We start from the raw sequence: 20,604 nt of genomic DNA, 5'->3' as shown, positions 1-20,604 counted from the left end.
GATACAGAATTAAAAATTGTCTGTTTATGGAACAACCTCAGCAGCGAGCTCATTTCCAACCATTCAGCATCACCTGTACACTAATCACCGGCCGATCATCTGGCATCATCTGCACCTGTTTCTCACTGGGTCAGGACTTAAATTAGATGTTTTTTACACTTGAACGATTTCATAGGTCGCTGTGTGGCTGAACAAAGGTTCAGAGCGACCAATCAGCACGCGGCATAACCGGCAGAACGGTACAAAAGATCTTTCTCAGTAAAAGCTAATATATATAAATAATATTAGATTTATACGATTTTAGACATAACGCAAATCATTGTTAAGACCATTTAATATTAATGAGCAAGGAGGAGTCTGCTAATGGGGGCATGTGGAAGGCGATGCGTTACTCAAAATATAATGGCTATGTATATAAATAATGTCACAGCTTTTAATTTAAATAAAAAAGGAAATAAATAAAGGAAGGTGTAGGAAAATGCAAAAGTAAGAAAAACGTTGTGTCCTAATCATTCTTTGTGATGCTGGAAGTAGTAAACAGAGTGTACAGTGTGCATTAGCGCTGCGCTGATGAGGAGACGGGAGCGTGCTCGGTACATCCGTGTCCCTCCTCCTGTATGCGTCAATGCGGCCGCTGCTCTGATTCGCCGTCGCTTGGAGGCTGCAGGGGGTTTTTGTGGGGTGCGTGGGGGTGGAGTTTATTCCAGCGAGGCATTCATGGTCATCATGGACAGCTGGTTTGTGTATGTCTGTGTCTCTCCATGGCGCCTGTCCCATGATTGTGCGGTCAGGTGACGGCAGCACGGCTAAGACAGCTGCACTAAGCTCAGCACTCAGCACGCTGTCTGGGCCTTAAGCTGGAGACTCTGATACACACACACACACACACACATACGCACACGTACGCCCACACTCTGACACGCACAGTAACACACACTCCCACACTTGGAGTCCGAGACTATGCTCATCTGTGTCCTCAAGGTCCAATGGGAATAGCTCTAATCTGGTCTGTAATTGTCTTTCTAATCAGATGGATTTTCTGCAAGGTAAGTTTTGAGTTCAACTCTAGCTTTTTGCAGATTATTATTATTTATTTTTGTGTCACTAATAAAACATCTAACAAATTCTTTTAGTGTGCTTAACCTCTATGTGCATGACTCTGCCCTCTTTTGGAAGTCTTTGTACCCGCTGCGTGGCACAGCTGATCAGTGAGTGAGTGTGTGCTGGACTCGTCCCGGTTACAGCCATAACAGTCACCTTGGACGAGGGAATGCCATTGCCCTCATGTTGGAAATCGAAACTGATCACTGTTTATCCAAATTCAGCCCAAAATCCGTGCCTGCAGACGGTGTACAGTTCGGCCCATCGTTAAAGGATTCTTTGATTACGCATCGGCATGAATCTCTCGCAATCATCCATGAGCCTAAAGAAAACGAGACGAGTAGACGGGATGGATTGAGAACAAAATCAGACTCGAATGGATGAATCATGTTTTATAAAATAGATTAAAACTGTATAACAGGTAGCTGGTTACCTAGGGACCGAACAAATAAATTGGAATTACTGAAATTATTAGAGCTGCAAATCAGGTTTAATGTTATTATTTTTGCTCTTATTATATGAGCAGTAAGTCCACTTCATTACACTGATAATTTTTTTTGTCAAGGCAGACCTGAAGCGTTTGCTTTTCCTACGTGATTGCTGATAATTTTAAGTTTTTCCCAATAATGTCGAACCATGCAGGTTTTTCTTGATGGTTCAGTAAAGTACTACATCCTGTCTAAGTACTGCACAAAAGTCGTAGTGGTTAGCACTGTCGCCTTGCACCTCCAGGGTCCAGGTTCGTTTCCCGGCCAGGCTTGATTCCCATCTCTGCGTGCATGAAGTTTGCATCTTCTCCCCATGCTTGGTGGGTTTCCTCCGGGTACACCGGTTTCCTCCCACAGTCCAAAGATATGCAGGTTAGGCTAATTGGCGTTCCCAAATTGCCCGTAGTGAGTGAGTGTGTGTGTGTGTGTGTGTGCCCTGCGATGGATTGGCAAGCTGTCCGGGGTGTACCCTGCCTCGTCCCCTGAGCCTCCTGGGATAGGCTCCCGTTCCCCACGACCCTGAATACAGGATAAAGCGGTATAGAAGATAAGTGAGCAATTATTCCAACACAAAATTAAAAGTTACAGTCAATAATTGCATGATAGAAAAAAAAAGCAGCACATGATACATGCAACCGTATTTTATGCAAAAGAACAAAATGAAAGCTGCAAAAAAGAAGCAGGAAGTCACTGTGAACTGTGGGTGGTTTTGCAGGATGCTCAGTAAAACTGCCGTTTTATAAGGGCTCCTCGAAGCTCCTCAGATACTCAAAAGTTGGCAAATTCCTTAAACAAACCCCACAGAAAATACAAATTTCGTATATTTTCCCCCAAATACCCATGATTTGTGTTTCTTGTTCTTTTGAAATCATGGTTAATTAGTGCGTTAACGCCATCTGCTGGACTGGAGTTTGAAAAAGAAAATGGTCGGGAAAGTATTATCGCTTTGTATGACATTTAATCGATACGTTTAATAGTAGTTACGCAGCAGTTTATGTTTATTAGGAACTTTTATTTGAATTAGTGTCGCTTGAGACGGCTCAGACAATAGACATTGAATACAATTGACAATAGCTATGGAATGGAATTGGTCATCTACCCATAATTCACTTCTCTAGTCTTGTAACTAGATGAATAGATTTGGACCAGATTTCTGTATTATGTAAACAAAGCAAATTAGCTCATCAGATTTGACCATCATTTTCTTGTAAGGTTCCTCATTTTTCAGCATTTTTACAGAACATGGTTGCTGCATCCAAAACCCCATGTGTTGCATTTCTTTGAAAGATGTTACACTAGTTGATTCTCATTTATTAAGAAGGGAATTGTTTAGAGAAGAAAGAAACCCAAGCGTATTATTCTTTACCGGCTGACTGTAATGTGCAGGCTGTGCGTCTGCGCTCCGTCGCTTGGCTCCAGCATGTACGTGAAAACTGACAAGAGCCTTTAACTTGGTTCGCACCTCGCTGTTGTGTAGCAGTTGGCATGCGGCTCCGCAATTCATCGCCCAGCTAACCTGTTCAAATAGCGACCTCAAAGCGGGGCTGAAATTCCTCATCAAGTTTATAAATGCTTCTGATCGTGCTTTTGTTTTGTACTTTTTTTTGTTCCCCCCCCTAAGAACACAAAGCAGGTTTGTATTTGCCGAAGAAGAGGAAATATTTTTGTTCTCCAAAATCCCCTGAAGTCACAGGATGTCCTCATGAGGCCTCGCGATGGCCCGCTGAGAGTTTTCATGCTAAAGCAGGTGACGTTATTCTGCTCTCCTCGGGGTTATACCAGTCCTCGGTAACACCCGTGCCATATGGGCACGCTCTTCTCAGCACCCCCTGCTCGTGATTACTCACACGCCGAACGCCGTGCGGTGTGTGCAAACACACCGCTTGTAGACGGAGAAATGACTCAACAGGCAGCGTGCTCGTCGCTTGAAGTCTGCCTGTTCAACCAGAAGTGTTGTCATGTCCCCTAGCAAGTCGCATGCCGTTACTGCACAGAGCCTGGTTTGAATCCTGCACTGGACACAGACTCCGAGCAGTCATCCCTGGGTTTATCTTTTATAGAGGCAATTACAAAGACGTACACACTCGAATCACAGTACAAGCCTTTGTTTAAGGAAAAAAAAAAAAAAAAAAAAAGCGCTACATTTTGGTTTCCGCTAGACGGTGCATTAAGTATGATTTTTAAGATTTTTTTTTTCTTCTGCATTTTGTGCAAAAATCATTTATTTGTTTTGTTTTTTTGCTCGGAAGGGAAAAAAAAATATGCTTTCCTTACTTTAAATGATTTCATAATTGTGTTTGCGGAGCCTGAAAGCAAAGCAGGACTGATAATGGCTAAAAATCAAGTATGCAAATTGGTTGTCCATTGACGTCAAATGCTGAATTGTGTGCCATCTGGGGACACTACGTCCAGCCATCTAAAAGCTGTACTAGTGTGTGTGTGTGTGCGCGTGTGTGTGAAGTAAAGCCAGTACAAGACGAGCCAGGTCTTTAGCTTTTCAGCCTCGTCTCCTTCCCTCCTGCGCCATCATGCAGAAAGATTTCTGAATAGTTCGTAGGGTTTTTTCTTTTTCTTTCTTTAACAGTTCTTTGAAATGACTGTTACATTCACACTCAGTCGTTTGTCAGATGGTTTTAAACACAGCAAATTGTAGCGAAGAGTAGAAGGCGAAATGTTAATTCGCTAGAGGACGTACAATTTAATGAAGGCTTGCATGAGATAGTAACAACCTCATGGCATTGTTTTTGGTTTACATTTAATTTTGGTTCAGGGTGCGAATTGATTTGTAGTTGTTGATGTTAGAGTTTTTAAATGAATGTAATATGTGTGCAGTATGTGCATTGGACATTTGCTTTAAAATGTTATATTTTAATATAATATGCAATTATAAAAAAAATGTTTTCTTCTCTTAATTTCTGTGTAGTCTGTAGGGTCGTTCAAGTCAAAGCAGGACAGAGTTCTGAGAGTAAAATGCCGCTATATAATCCCCTGCTACACTAATACACTTATCCTAGCGTTTCACTACCGCTTGGACACCATCAGGGTAGAAGGTTTTCTGCTGGCCTCCCAGGAACTCCTTAAATTGAGCAAACATGTGGAAATGGCTTGGAGCGAGGGCAGGACTGTGATGTGCTGGTGAATGATTGTGTGTACACTTCCCACAGACAGATGTCTCTCTTCCTCAACTTGGACGCAAGTTATCGATGTTGATATTCAAGAATCGGACGTTCCACTCGTCGTTTCCATTCAACTATAGTGGGCTCTGAGCCACCTCGGCCGGGATCGTCGTCCACGGACGTACGGCCTTCCTTCAAATGTTTCCACCGTTTAAATGTTTTATTGCGAGTAAGAGTCTCATCACCGCACTGTCGTTTGTAAACATCAACCGCTTTTAAGTCCCAGTTTGACCCTCGTAATAAAAATTATGCATGTATTTAAGAGGCATAATGCATATGTAAATTATTATGATGTATATATTTATTTCTTTATTTATAAAAAAAATAAAATCTGGAAACTTTTTGCAAAAGAGTTTCAGAACTAATTTTCTGTTTTCTAGAAGTTGCTTATGTCAGGTTGGTTGAAAAAGTATGAATGATGGTAATTTTGTTTTTTCTTTTAAATTAATTTGTGATGGAGTCCAGTCTTTTTTTTTAAAGAGTGTATGAATTGTGGTCCTTTTTTTTTTTTTTGGTCAATTGATTCAAGACAGAATTGTCTGTAATGGGGTTATGATACATTTTTAGATGTATTTTTTTTTTTCTTTCCCCCTTTTATTCCTAATCTCTGTGGTGTTTGTTTTATAGATGCACGTAAGCAATAGGGATCGGTTTGGACGGTGAGGTTTGCTTTTATTTTCTCACGTTTGCGCTGGATAACCTGCCCTTTTGTAACACACTCGCTTCACGCGACGAGGTGCGAGGTGGTGTTTGTGTGTTAATCACCTGCCGGCTTAGCGTAGCAAGGCAGGAAATGGACGAGAAGATTAAACAGGAGAGATGAGGCGTGCTTAATTCAGAACCTTGTGTCCTCCTGTGGAGCTGAAGTTACTGTCTCTGTGTGTGCGTGTGTGTGTGTGTGTGTGTGCGCGTGCGTGTGTGGATCAGTGTTTGTGAGATGGTCCAGTCCCTGAAGGTTAAGCACTATTCTGTAGAAGTACAGCAGTGTGAGGAACACACACACATGCTGTTTGCACTTAAAAATGGCACCTCAGAGTTACTCGAGGAAAACATTGTGCGTTTGTTTACGTTCCGGCGTCTGGCTGCGTCTGTCACATGATGCGTGAAGTCTGATCGGAGGTCAGCATCAGTCACGCGCTAAATCTCTTTGAAGTCGCTGAAAGGTCAAAGGCTATGCTTATGTTGTTGTTGTTTTAATTTATCGGTGTGTGTGTTCTTTAAAAAACAAACAAAAAAAAACACTTATTGCACCTTTAAAAAAAAACAAAAAAAACACCTTATTTGCTGCTCTCCTTGCATCATGACACAATCTGATAAAAGTACCATCAAAACACATCGCTAGAATGCCTTAATGCTGCAGGTAAATAAAGATAATCCTGTGTGTGTGTTTTGAAGGTGTGTATGCTTTTTTTTTTTAAGGCTGCGCCTGTATTTGTTTAAACTTTTAAGCTTTTTTTTTTAATCAATAAAAATGTACAGTAGGATTTTAAACAAACCCTTGGCAGATTTAAATGTTTCTAAAGTAAATAATAATTTTTTTAATGTTATAAATTATTTACACTGGATAAGTTTCTGTAGGAAATTCAGATTTTCTACGAATTTGGTTTAAAACTAATTTCGAGGTTCTGCTAAATGTATGAAGCTACAGAGAAATAAAACAAAACAAACAATAAAATTAAGTCATAACAGCGTTATTTGTGCATGATTCATTTCACCCCACTTGTGCTAAGATTGCTGATTGTGCCTTTTAATGCAAGACAATTTTTTTTTTCTTTAGCATAAAATTTCCAAGTGATTTGTCACCACTCACACCTCTTTTCTTTTCCTCTTCAGAGACGAGGCGCAATCTCCTACGACAGTTCTGATCAAACTGCTCTGTATATTCGTATGCTAGGTAAGCGAAGTATGTACTAACACACACACACACACACACACACACACACACACACACACACACCCTGATCGCACCATTCAGTGTGTAGTGGATACCTGAACCCGTCAATCACACAGCCTCGGATAATCTCATCGGGAGAAGAGTTTAAAGCGCTTCAGGATCTTGCCTTTGAAATCTGGTGTGATTTGATTAGAGTAAATCTGGTTAACAGAGATACTACCCAGATTCCCGGTGACCTTTTGACCCCGGCTCGATGGTGAGACCAGCTCATGTTTCCTGTTACACAACGCTACAGTGACATTAAACAGATGCTTCTGCATTTTTTTTCCCGACAGAGCTGTACTGTGAAGAAATCCGACACTGTTTACGCCACTGTTTTGTGCGACTTTTTTTTTTTTTTTTTTGTCTCCCGCAACATCCTGGTCCTGACGAACACACCTCAAGGAGTCCAAAATATCAAGTCAAACATCCTTAATTCTAGTTATTTCCAACACATCTTAATATCCATGCTAATGGAGGAATTTTTATTAATCGTATTTAAACTTCATTTTTTTTTCCCCTCTTTTTTTTTTCAATTCTTGTTAAAGCCTCCTGTTAAAATTTATGAGCAATAATTCTCAGCTACACAAACATCGCCCCTGAAGGTCGTGTAAACGCGCAGTGAAATTTTTAAAAGCTTTGATAAACGGTACTTTCCGAAGCCTCGAGCCAAAAAAAACACCAACCTCACCCTGACCCGCTACTTTTATTTCGAGCCGCGAGCGATAAACCAGTCCAAACAGTCTTGTCGTAAGAGTAAACAAGAGCGTCCAGTTATCACCCCTCCACCCCACCCGAGGAACTCCTCCGCGCAGCCGGAGCGCGAGGCAGGCGTCGCCGCTGGAGAACGCACCCGGTGGCATTCTCGCCTAACTCAGGACAGGTTTACAGGGCTGAGGTCAAAGGTCACGTTGCTAACGAAACCCGGGAGTTTTTGCCAGAGAGAAAAAAAGCTGCTGTGGTTGCGTAACAACGATGCCCGTTATCTAGCGAAACCCCTCCACCTCACCCCACATAACCCCCCTCTCGCCCTTGGCTTGTCCATCCTTAGCGGCTTCCCCTACTCCTGCATGCGTGGTCTGGTGTGGTTACTTCCTGTTTGCATGCGTGATGTGAGCTACTACACTTTGGTATATTTTTCTGTCAGATCTTTTGAATGCTTTTTAAAAAAAATTTACTGCCTTTGTTTGAATGATTTCTTAACTTTTCTTTATTATTTTCTAAACAACGATAGTGTTTCTTTATGTAATAGTAATTCACAGTTTTGGTATTTTGCTAGGGGCTTGTGTTATATTCAAACAGCTGTTTTCAAGTAAGTAAATGTACTGGTGGGAGGCTGTCCTTTATTTACCTATTTTATATTTATTCACGTATTTAATGCACATGTACACCAATCACTAGTGACTTGACCTGTTGGAGGCTGCCATTACTCAGTACAATTCTATGCAAGCTTTATTATTATTATTATTATTATTATTATTATTGTTATATTTTTTCCTTTATGTTTTTCCCCCTGCTGTCCCTGATACACAGTCTCATGAAAAGCCCTATTGAATGAGAACTTAACAGATGTGGCTCGAGAGCTTTGGCCAACCTCATTGAAGTCCCTTTGACTCCCCATCCACCCCCCCCCCCTCCCCCTTTTTCATTCTGACTTGGGCTGAGGCACAAGCTTGCCTTTCTTCCCTGGCGTTTACCTCGCTTGTGCCAGTCTGAATACTAATGCCTTTCTCATCCCAGCATGGAGCTGCATGCTTTCTCTCTCTCTCTCTCTCTTGCTCTTCTTGCCCTTTATCCCACATTTTGGCTCTGTGTATATACGTGTGTGTGTGTGTGTGTGTGTGTGTGTGTGTCCAGCACTAGGCTAAGCCTTTTTTTTTCGCTTACAAACCTCTTGAGGAACTTTGTGTTGATGCCTTCTAGGAGATGTGAGAGTGAGGAGCCAGGTAGGATTCGAACCCGAACGAAGAGGCTCGCACCCGTACCTGGGTGTCGATTTCCGCACCTTACACTGTAAGTACCAGACGATGGAGCAGTTCTTTACACATACGCTGTAATATGAGCTGCTATTTTATACACTGTATACTGGAAAAAACTTAGTTGAGAGAGAACATAGTAGGTGCACAACCCAGGGACAGATTGTATTTATTTTTTGTGTGTATGTACTCGACTTAGAACCATGATTTCAGAAAGTGATGGTGCGAGAGCTTTTCGTAATTCTATGCAAATGTCAGATTAAAGCAGCTAAACCTATGCGGTCGGCTCTGACGGTCACTCGTACCAATCCCGTGACATCGTGTGGTCTTGCCTTTCTTCAGTTCCTCACATTAGTTCCTACCTGAAATCAGTTCCCATTCACTAGAAAGAATACTGTAGAAGACAAACTTCCAACCTGACATGGGTTTATCTCGTCAAATACAAATACAAATATGCTCATTAAACATGCATAGGGTCCATTATACACAGTACTGAAGTTGATAAAGCTTACAGGAGTATATTCTTTCATTTGAGTTTATATAATTAGTTCGGGATACTAAACATTAGACATGGGAATCAACAGAGGGACCATCCGATACGATATCACGATATCTGGGTGCTGATTCAGTTCATATTGCGAGTTTGTAACTATCAATTATATTTTCCAGAAATTTTTCGTTACAATTCTAAACATCCTTAGCAAATAATTTGCTCCTACCACACGTGAGGCTGTGCTGCCTGCCATATTTTGACCAGTTTAGAGCGCCACCTGTAGGATCATAAAGGAGCCTCAACCACCTCCACTCCACCTGCTACGGCTGCTACTGTTTCTAATGGAAACATAATATTCTCTGGATGAAGTATCCTGGTATCACTCAGATTTATGAATAAGTAGCCGGTTGAAAACACTGTCTGTTCAAAGAAGAAAAAAGTAATAAAATCATAAAATCTTGATTGTTTGATATTTTGCATAATGATGTTATGAAAATGCAAATCAGGACTTCATCCAGGAACTGTGAAGTTCTCGTCCGTCAACTCATTAGCTCTAGAAAATGTTCCCTGTAACCCTGGCCGAAAAAAGGGTTGTACGCTCTAAACTATTAAAACCCAGGAGTCACACATTATACTGGAGAACTTCCCAAACCAGTGCTGAGACAGGATGGCTGGCTGTTTAATATTTTATATCCGAGCTGTTCCTGTTCGTCACTGTGTTACACCCGCGTCAGGCAGGAGCTGAACTTTTTTCGTACCTGGCAGCAGGGTTTTCATGTGAGTCACAGCGTCAGCACTCGGCCCCTTCGTGCCCCTTGGCAGCAACAAGCACATTTCTTCTTGCATAACAATGCAGCGTTAATCAATCACCTCCCTCGTTCACTTTAATCCACGAAGTGCACAGGGCCGCCTCGGGTTATTACCCGTAACGCTGGTTTATGACCCGCTGCCTTTCTTCATGAAAAACTTTACGCCTCAGGCTTCTGAATGACGTCGGATCCATCAGAGGAAGCTGAACACGACAGATGGCATAACTCCAAATGTACGTTTCTGTGCATTAAAGGAATACTTCAGTGCTTTGTCTTGACTTTGATTTCTATCTGCCACATCTGGAGCGTATGACGGGAATCTTGATCCAGTTCCTGTTTTTAAAAAAAGAAACCCAGGGGTAAAAGAAAAAAAAAAATACCAAAAGCGTTTCACTGTATTGTAAAGGGGAGTCGTTTATTCAGTCAGTAAACATTTCAATATGTGACTCGACCATATAAATGCAAAACTAAAACCTTTACACTTGACACTATGTAAACATTTTAGTAAGAGACAGGCATGACGTGAGGAAAAGGATTTCAACAACTACGCAGTCATAATTTGATCCAATTATCTCACACTAAGTGTTTTCGAGTAAAAAGAAGTTTCAAGTTTTAAGCTTGATGAGGAACATTTTCCTTTTAAAAAACGACCTCCAGGTCAGAAAGACTGAGTGAGACAAATTTGGAGTATTACCGAACTCTAGACAAGTTTGACCAAATTTGGGGTATTTAAGCATCTGCCCTGCATCTGGCGTCAGACGTGTTTTAGAAGTACATATTTGGAATAAAAAAATAAAATAAAATAAAAAATAGTTCTCCTTAGTTAAAGGAAAAATAGGGAAGTGAATTAAAGCCCCATAAAAAATTTGCTTTACCTTTTTTCCCTCAGAGTTATGATTTCCGACTTTAAACTCGAAATTATAACATTTTCATCGGAATTCTGACTTTTTTTACCTCCGAATTTTTGACGCTTCCCCACAGAATTCTTAAAGATTTCTTTTTCCCCAACATTCTAGATGTTTTTTTTTTTTGTTTTTTTTTTTATTCAAACGTTTAAATCGGAATTCTGGTGTTTTTCCCCTCATAATGCTGACCTTTTTTTCCCCCCAGAATTAATAAAAAAAATTCCTTAGAATTCTGAATTTTTTCCCCCTTTACCTTTACAGTTCTTATTTATTTATTTTTTCTTAGAATTATTGATGTTTTTTCCTTCAGAATTCAGTTTTTTTTTTTTTTATCCCTCAAAATTCTCGATCTTTTTCCTTCAGAATCCTGACGCAGAATTTTGACTTAAATTACAAGCCAGAATTGGCAAAAAGTGTTAGAATTCTGCGGAAAAAATTTAGAATTTCAAATGTTTTTGTATATGTGGCCCCAAGTGCTTGTCTGTGGTAAACGCACATGTGCGCCCACACAGCGGAAAATTCCAGACTATTACATGGTGTAATTACCTGCTGCTGTAATGATTTCACAGCGATGTGTGTATGTGTTTTTAATGTAAAATTTTTTTTTTTTTTTTTTTAGCCCGTGCCGAGTCAGCGGGATCGATTCCGGCCCGGAGGATCCGCAGACTTTTTAGTTTCCAGCGTCACCTCCTGTCGTCCCGGTTATTGCGGGGAGCTCCGCACCTGAACCCCCTGCACATCCTGGACGACGATTACTGCGGACAAGCCAGGGTGTGTGTTAAGTCCTCCCTCACACGCGGCTCAATCCGACAACCAAAAGCTCTCGACGTGGGATGTTTAGCGTTCAGGATTGTACAGCCTTCTTTTGCATGTGTAAATGTAAATGTCATGCAAATGATCTTATTCAAAGCGACGCTTTGCATTTTAAGAGATAACGAGCCAGTAATGCGCAACTGCTTCCGTTCTTTACTGTATGCCGGGGTAAAAAAAAAAGTTATTTTTGTTTAACTTGTGAATCAATCATTAATGTTTGGACATCCTTTTCAGAAAAACATGAGTTAAATAGTAAATGAATACAAAATGTGTGTAAATGATAAAGCCATTAGTGTTCTTTAAAATGTCTACTCGTGTCATCTGAATAATGTCACGGTGATGTGTTTAATAATATAACATATTTATCAGGTACAGTTGGACCAAATATACACAGTTTTATCTCTTTTAACTTCCTGCTTATCTCTTTTTTGCAGTGCATGTTGGAAAAGGTTGGAAGCTGGAATTTTGACATTTTCCTCTTCGACAGACTGACGAACGGTAAGTGCTTTAAAAGCGTTCAGGACCACGACGCTCGAGTAAGTGTGTGTGTGTTGGGGTGTTCAGTGCATCATGCTGGTATTCGCCTCTTAAAAGCCACAGGCCACTGAGACAGATGTTCAACTCTGTGTTTTTGATCAACGCTTCCATCTGCTGGTCAGATAAAGCATGTGAATGTGCGCATCATAACGGGCGACTCATATTTGAGCAATATAAATGAATGTTTCTGCAGCTAGAACGCTTATTTTTAGTGTTACGTTTTTCTAATTCTATATACAGTACTGAGCACAAGTCTTAAGGTCTTCTTATGTTTTTCATAATAAATTAAATGATGCAGATTAAAGAAAAGGGAACAAATGTTTTATTTCCTCTGAAAGACTGCAAATTGCATAGAATACAATTCAAGAATTGGTTGTTTGTGTAATAACCACAGCAGCAACCTTATTTCCCCTCTCGTCTATTCCACCCACTCAGCAGTCAGCATCACTAGTATATTAATCTCCGGCCTGAAACGGCCTACACCTGTTTCTCACTGGTTCATGCATTAAGTTAGGTGTTTTTTTTACGCTTGAATGATTCATAGGTCACTGTGCAGCTTAACAAAACATAAAAACTCCAAAAACATAACTGAAACTGCTCAGGGACTGGACTGAAAACAAGAGACAAAAACCCGCCAAAAATACACCTATTCCTGGGCTATTCTAACAAGTTCTTCTGAAAGGCCTGGAGAACTATTCCTCAAGACTACATTAAAATAAAAGAAAGTGTATATAAGGAAAATTACGTTGTTGAATTTCAGTATGCAACATGGATTAAGGAATAGATTCAGGAGTATTTAGGATTTGGAAGAATGGTTCCTAATAGGCGAGCCATGCATGCAAAATTTTTCTTTTAGAATTACAGACTGATATTTTTGTGCATCGTTTATACATGTTGTGTAAGAAAAGTAAGAAATGCAAGAAAAATGCAAGGTATATATACTTTTGCATTCAATTCCATTCTATGGTATGAAGAGGTATAACATTAACTCTTATGTCTTTCTTTCCCCTTTGTATTTTTCAGGAAACAGTCTAATCTACTTGACCTTACACCTGCTAAATCATTACGGCTTAATTGAGCTCTTCCAGTTAGACATGGTTAAAGTACGACGCTTTTTAGGTGAGTAAACACGCACATAAGGAAATCATTTGTAATGAATAAATCCCACCCACGTGTGCAAAGCAAAATGATGTGTTAAATGTTTGGAGACCCTTTTACTTCCTGATACAGCCTTACAGTATTTAGTTTTAACATAAAACAGGTGTTCAAGTCAAACCGGGACTTGCGGTGAAATTTCTGGTCTATAAAGGAGTAATAGCATTTGACATTAACAGAGGACTTTCAAGTGCAAACTGGTGATGGGACGGTTTGTCCCAGAAAAAAACATTTAAAGGGTGCAATATTTTAAAGAAGGCCGTACATCCGTTGATGACGATCCCGGCCGAGGTGGCACAGAGCCAGATAATTTGTCATCAACTTGTGCAAGAGATGCATCCGTCTGTGGGAACTGTACACACAACCATTCACCAACACCACTTGCACATTACAGGAACTGCCACGTGTACAGTCCTGACCTCGGTTTATGCCATTTCCACATGTTTGGGGCATTAAAGGAGTTCCTGAGAGACCGGCGTGTTCACATGTCGATCGTGACTCCGGCGTACTGAGAAAACTTTGTACCTTGATGGTGTCCAAGCTCTGGTGAAACACTGGGATAAGTGCATTAGTGTATCAGGAGATTATATAGAGACATAAAGGGAGTTTTTACTCTCAGAACTGCGTTCTGTTATTCTGCACAATCAAAACTCATTACTGTAATAACTTTTTACAGCTAAATAAAGAGGAAAGAAAAGAGTAATTAAGAGCCGAGACAGTAAATTAAAAGTTAATTAATTCATTCATTTTCTAATTCAGTCTTTGTTGCTGGTCTTTATTTCTCACAATGGCACTTTTCTATCATATCGAATAATTTTTTAACAACATTAACATTACTATTATACCATTCCTAAATATATATTTGGAATGAAGCCTGTTTGCATGTTTAACGATTTCACATTTATGTATTGGCGCTCTTTTCAGTTCTGGTTCAGGAGGATTACCACAACCACAACCCGTACCATAACTCGGTCCATGCTGCTGACGTGACCCAGGCCATGCACTGTTACCTGAAGGAGCCGAAGGTATACCTCTCACACTTCTACACATCCGTAAATGCTTTCTGCATGATGTTCTATTCGGCGTATGTGTCTAATCGTATATTTCTGCAGCTTGCCAAGTCCCTCACTTCCTGTGATATCCTCTTGGGCCTGCTGGCAGCAGCCACTCACGACCTGGACCACCCCGGGGTCAATCAGCCTTTCCTCATCAAAACCAACCATTACCTAGCCTCTTTGTACAGGGTGAGACTTTAAAGCATTCTTGTCTCGTTAATCTTAATCTAGTGCTGTCCTAACGGTGTGTGTGTGTGTTTGTGTGTGTATAGAATACCTCAGTTCTGGAGAACCATCACTGGAGGTCTGCAGTGGGTTTGCTACGAGAGACGGCGCTCTTTTCGCATCTTCCGAAAGAGGACAGGTCAGTATCCGCGTTATGCGCATTATACTGCTGCCGCGCCTAACCCGTGTCCGTGTCTGAGCTGGTGATCTCTCTGTGCTCAGTGTGAACATGGAGAGGCAGTTGGGGTCTCTGATCCTGGCCACAGACATCAGCAGGCAGAACGAATACCTGTCCAGGTTCAGGACACACCTGGACCAGGAGGAGCTGTGTCTGGGAAACGCCTCTCACCGTCACTTCATCCTGCAGGTGAGCACGCTTTGAAAAACAGACAAAGACAATCTGCGGAAATGATTCACAGGTGGACAGATTGATATTTGGCATATGGGTTGAAGTCCAAAGGGGAAAATTATGGATGTGTTTTTATATAAATAACTAAAAATATGTGTGTGTATACAGATGGCCCTGAAGTGTGCAGACATCTGTAACCCGTGTAGGCCTTGGGAACTCAGCAAGCAGTGGAGTGAAAAGGTGACAGAGGAATTCTTCCACCAAGGTACTTCCGCACACCTTCGCCATGATGCGAGTGCTGACAGTTCAATCAATCCGATCAAACCGATCAATCAGCGTGACACTTTTCTTTCCTGTGTGTTTAGGAGATATCGAGAAAAAGCACAAACTTGAAGTGAGCCCACTGTGCGACAGCACCGCCAACTCCATAGCTGATGTTCAGATCGGTAAGACTGCCAGCGCGGACACGGGGACACGGCGATCTGTCCGCCGCGAGGTCTTGTAACCAATAAAATCAGGGTTTACGTTATCAGGAGGCGCCATTGGATTTATCTCTGTTATAAAATACAATAAGCTTAATAAACGCTACCTCGAACTCCGACATCAGGGACGCTTTTTCATTCTGATGAAGGACAGCGAGCTTATCGTTTAACACGGCAGCTATCACAGCACGTCTAGACAGGAAGTTTAGAACCTCGATCATTTAGTCTGTTTGCGTCACTTACTTTGATTTTGAGAAAGTGACAATGCTGGATATAGGATACAGATATATCGCAATTCATTAGGATAAAAAATTTAATAAACAACTAAAATGCATAACTGTACATAGAAAAGCTAAAACGCCTGCGTTAGGCATTTCGTCAGCGGCACCTTGCACCAAGATGCCACTTTGAGAACCAGCCACGAAACGACAGCGTAATTTAGTCAGAAATCCATTTTTCTCTCTCGTCTCACATTTTTTTATGCTATATTTATACAAAAAAATATTGTTTCGATTTCTAAAATTTGCAAATAAAAACTCCTGTATAGATCTTTTGCACTTAATATCATGACGTCTGTCTGCTATGGTCCTGCCCATTTCTGCATGGCAAAATTTACCAGACACCAGTCCCAAAACACAGCAAGAAAACACATCCGACAACGTTATATCATCTTAAACAACACTTATCCAAAGTAATCACTCCTAAGGGAGTCGTACCGAATCGCCTCTGAACTGTCCGTGATGTTCGGTTGTGTTGGCAAACACACAGCTACGAAGCTGAGAAGCTTCTAATACAAGGCTGAATCCCAAATCCCTCTCTAAGCCCTGATCAAGGCACTACTTGGTGTATGGAACAAGGGATTATACACCCTACATAGCGCACTAAATTTTCATTTAACGCTATTGGGGATTTAAATCCAGAACAGCTAGTTAGCTGGTAATTAGAGAGCTTGAAATGTCAGTGTTAATGTTACTTAAGTGTAAAGCACAATACGTTCGATAGCATCGTCTTTATGATCCGCGGCAACCTACTGTACGAGTTGACGCTCATGCCGACGCTAGCGAACGCCATTAAATCCAGGAGGAATCACATTTTTGCACGGCGTCTGAAGTAATCATGTTATGAGAACACATCAAACTACATAAAAATTAATACTCTTAATACCTTCTTCATCCATTTTTACATGCTTGCTTCTCTTTTAAATGATCTCCAAAGTCCAGAACAAAATACCGCATATGAAAATAGTCAGCAAAACAGGAGCCGCGGCAGCAGAACAGTCGCTAGGTTACTCTTTTATCTGTTACGAAGCGTCAGGTAATCACCTTTTTCGGCTGAAATACACCTCAAATGTAATCATCAACAAAAATACGTAGTAGCCTAATTGATTGAAGTCATGGTAGTCATGTGACTGCAGCAGGTCTATAAAAAAAAAAGAAGCCTTCTGATGGTTTGAACAGTGATGATCTACACGCTGATGCCGATTTCTCTGTCTTCGTATCTTCCTGCAGGTTTCATGACGTACGTCGTGGAGCCGCTGTTCGCCGAGTGGGCTCGTTTCTCGGACACGTGGCTCTCTCAGACCATGCTGGGTCACCTGTGCCTGAACAAAGCCAGCTGGAAGGCCCTGCAGCCCGAGGAGGCCGAGTTCGAGCAGGACAGCGGCTCCAGAGCCTTACCTCAGGGAAGCGTCGAGTCCTGACACTGCCTCGCCTCGCCCCTGCCCCTCCCCTGCCCCGCCCTTCCGCTTTGATCACTTCTGATTTGCTCACCCTCCCCATCTCAAACCAACCACTGATTTAATTTATTTAATTTTAACTCCTTTTTATTTTTTTCCCTTCCACATAGAGCAATACATGGATACCTCATTCAGCTCCTGCTGCGAGTTTTCGATCTTACTCTTACACCTTTTTTTTTTTCTTTCTCCTTTTTAACGTCATGTTTTATTTATTTAAATTGTTTTGATTTCGTTTTCATCCGGGGAAAGCCTCGCTAATCGAACTCAGCTGGGGGAACTGGGGAACGATGGATTGAACCTGATGGATCCCTTCTGCTGGGTCAAAGTGCCATTCCCCCCCCCCCCCTAAAAAAAGAATCACTCAAACACCAAGAGTATTCACGCGACAAGTTTTTAAACAACTGCGCCAAGAGACAGTGTGTGTATGTGTGAGTGTGGGTGTGTGTAGGTGTGTGTGTGTGTTGTTGCATTTTGCAAACGAATCTTCCTTCTTGTGTACAAAACTGAAAGAGAAAAAAAAAAAAAAGACAAATGTGAAGAGCCCAGTCATTTGCTGCCTCTACGAAGACTGTTTACAGATTGTCTTTTTTGTTGTCATTGTTATAAATGAATCATGTTGGTTCTGTGATTTCTTTTTTCTTTTTTTTTTTTTGCCTTTAAGCACAGATGTGAAGAACCACTTTTACATGTTTTTGAACTGTTGTGTTACTGCTGATGTACTGAACAAAAAAAAAAGCAACCGAGGGACTGCACTCGAGTCGGTCTGAAATGCCAGATGCCATACAAGCGCCATTTTGTGCTCCGTCGTAAAATTCTCTCCCTGCACTCCAGATTCTGGTGCCACATGATTCGGACGCGCAGCTGCTTCTGCTGTGAAAGGACCAGGGACCGGCTTTCCTCCCTTCCCCTCCGACACTCCACACATCCATCCTCTCTTGTCCTCCTTCACCCTGCCTCCTGATCCTACTTTTCCCTGCTGTCACTCAATTCCGTCACGCCTCTGTTTCACTCTATCCTGCGATCCCTTTTTCATCACTCCACGTTATGATCCTCCTCTTCTTCTCTCCTGCTTCTCTCACTCATTTTCCCCTTCTATCCACCCTTTCTCCTCCATCTCTCCGCCACCTGAATCTCCCTTTTCCATCAGTTATTCTAATGACTCTATTTTCTCCCCTCCATCATTCCATCCACTGATCCACCATTCGTCTTCAACCGCTCCACCCTCTGAACTTTACTTCCCTTTGTTGTTCCACCCACTCGTCTTTCCTTTTTATCCTTCCATCCTCTGATCCTTCCTTTCCCCTCCATCTCTGTCATCGGACTATCCATTTTCCATCAGTTACTCCAACCCCACATTTCCCCCTACATCATTCCTTCCACTGATCCACCATTCACCTTCTATCCCGCCACCCTGACCTTCACTTCCCCTCCATCACTCTGCTCACTGATCTACCCTTTCCTTATCTGTTCCTCTTCCAATTCCTCAGAGTCATCGCCTCCCTTCCTCCTCACCTTTCCCCTCCGTCATTCCCACCACTTACCCCCCTTTTTTCCGCTTCCGTCACTCCACGTACACGCCAATTCTCCTGAGCCCTGGATCGAGCCTCGTGCCACACGGGACATGTAGCTGACTGGAATCTCCACGGATCTCGCTCAGGGTCTCGCAAACCTGCTCATCACTCCGCTGGAAGAAAAGAGGAAGCGAAAAGGTGCCTTTTATAGGTAGCTGTCCCCTTCCCCCTGCCGCCGGCTAACCGCAGACGACAGACGTAGATCTAGACTCCATTTCAGAATGTGTCTCAGCCACAGTCGAGCTCTCCATCCGGACGACTGCTTCAAAACGATGCCTTAAAACTATGCACAAAGCTAAGTGACCAAACCAGCTTGTATTTTCATTAAAGCGCATCATCACGTCCGTTTGATTCTCGTCCAGCCCTTTGCCTTCTGTCATGGGAGATTAAAAAAAAAAATTTAATATATGGAGGATAAAATGATTTAATAATTAGTTGTTTTTTTTTCAACATTGAATGAACATTCCATTCTTTTTTGTTACTCTGTACAGGTGGTGCAGTTGTGGGTGTTTTTTTTTTTTTGTGTGTGCATCTCTTTCCAGTTTGAAAGAGAGCAGGTGCTTTTTTTTTTTTCCCTTTTCTTTTTTTCTTATTTTAGCTGATTTGTATTTTTGTTGTAAGTGCTGTAAGACTGTTGATTAAAAAAAAACAAAAAAACAACTGTTTACAATTTGTTGTAACAGCCATTTCGGGGAGAAGACTTAAGTGTCAAGCCATTTTGTAAAGGCTTTGTCGTACAGACTTTTTGATACATGCTTGTTGCAGTTGCATTTTTGATGAATAAAAATGGTTGACATGATGTTTCATGGTACTGAATGACAAAATCTGGGTTTGTTTCGTTTTCTTTTTCTTTAGCGGTTGATGAATATCACCCCCTGCAGGCTGATGGTGATCGAGATGACAACTCATTGCTAACTTAAAGAAAAATACTAGCGCCTTAAGTAGGATAAAACTCAAACTTCTGGAGCATCCAGCTGAGGTTCATGTTGGTCTTTTAACTCGCCATTCTGTTGTATAAACTTTATCACATTCCAATTTTTTTTTTTTTGAGTCAGTAGTGTCGTACAAAAACGGCTGACCTGAAACAGCTCCAGATGAATAAAAACATCACATTTTCCTAACCGAAGTCTGGACCTGGGAATGGACAGCCGCTATTGGAAAATATCCTCCATTAATAAAACTGGTTCTAAAATACTGAAATGATTCTTTAACCATGTAATTATTTGGCATTAGAGGACATAATTCAACAGAAAGAGATTTACACTTGGCACTGTTAGGGAATTATCCTTCAACTGTAAAAGCTAATCTCAGTGAAAGCCAGTCCCCCATAGTGATTCCCCAATACAGTAAAGATGCTCCACTAGGAAAATAATAACTGAAAGTTAGTATATTCCTCTAGTAGTGGAAATGATTCTTCAGTAGTAAAACTTATTCTCTACTGAAATGAATCATATTTCTGGTAGCGAATCATTTTTAGTATTGGAGAATCAGTTTGAATTTTTGAGTAATATTTCTTTAATAGAGAACACTATTCTTCAATAGTGTAAATGATTTTCCACCAAATAAATTATTCTGTGACAGTGAAATTGATTCTCCAGTAGTGTAAATGTCTATCGATAATAATAACTGATAAAAAAAGAAATGATTTTCACTCATTGTCTATACCACCATCATGTATACAGTCACAGGGGGTCTGGAGCCTATTTCAGGAGACTCAAGGACACGAGGTGGGGTTCAACCTGGACCGGGTGCCAATCCATCAAAGGATAAATGATTCCCTGCCAGAGACTTTTCCCCCCAA

At 41.3% G+C, this 20,604-nt stretch overlaps 1 protein-coding gene across 5 annotated transcripts in view; it reads left to right on the top strand.

Moving 5' to 3' along the window:
- The window catches only part of pde7a (phosphodiesterase 7A), a 38,166-nt gene extending 18,564 nt beyond the window's left edge, over nt 1–19,602 (top strand). The window contains exons 2-14 of one of the 5 annotated variants that reach the window (XM_053487645.1): nt 6,599–6,659; nt 7,978–8,010; nt 8,625–8,711; nt 11,501–11,652; nt 12,129–12,192; nt 13,255–13,350; nt 14,311–14,411; nt 14,499–14,630; nt 14,714–14,805; nt 14,889–15,033; nt 15,184–15,280; nt 15,381–15,461; nt 17,006–19,602. In XM_053487645.1, coding sequence (XP_053343620.1) covers nt 6,599–6,659; nt 7,978–8,010; nt 8,625–8,711; nt 11,501–11,652; nt 12,129–12,192; nt 13,255–13,350; nt 14,311–14,411; nt 14,499–14,630; nt 14,714–14,805; nt 14,889–15,033; nt 15,184–15,280; nt 15,381–15,461; nt 17,006–17,196 — 1,332 coding nt within the window. In that variant the 3' untranslated portion in view covers nt 17,197–19,602. Of the gene's footprint in view, nt 1–986; nt 1,047–6,598; nt 6,660–7,977; nt 8,011–8,621; nt 8,712–11,500; nt 11,653–12,128; nt 12,193–13,254; nt 13,351–14,310; nt 14,412–14,498; nt 14,631–14,713; nt 14,806–14,888; nt 15,034–15,183; nt 15,281–15,380; nt 15,462–17,005 lie in introns of those variants that run through there. The other 4 variants (XM_053487644.1, XM_053487648.1, XM_053487647.1 and 1 more) reach the window with 4 other exon arrangements.
- The last annotated feature ends 1,002 nt before the right edge of the window (nt 19,603–20,604 follow it).

The sequence above is a fragment of the Clarias gariepinus genome, chromosome 26 (assembly GCF_024256425.1).
Source record: "Clarias gariepinus isolate MV-2021 ecotype Netherlands chromosome 26, CGAR_prim_01v2, whole genome shotgun sequence".
NCBI classification, from domain to species: domain Eukaryota; kingdom Metazoa; phylum Chordata; class Actinopteri; order Siluriformes; family Clariidae; genus Clarias; species Clarias gariepinus.
This window is presented reverse-complemented; position numbering and strand designations above follow the sequence as displayed.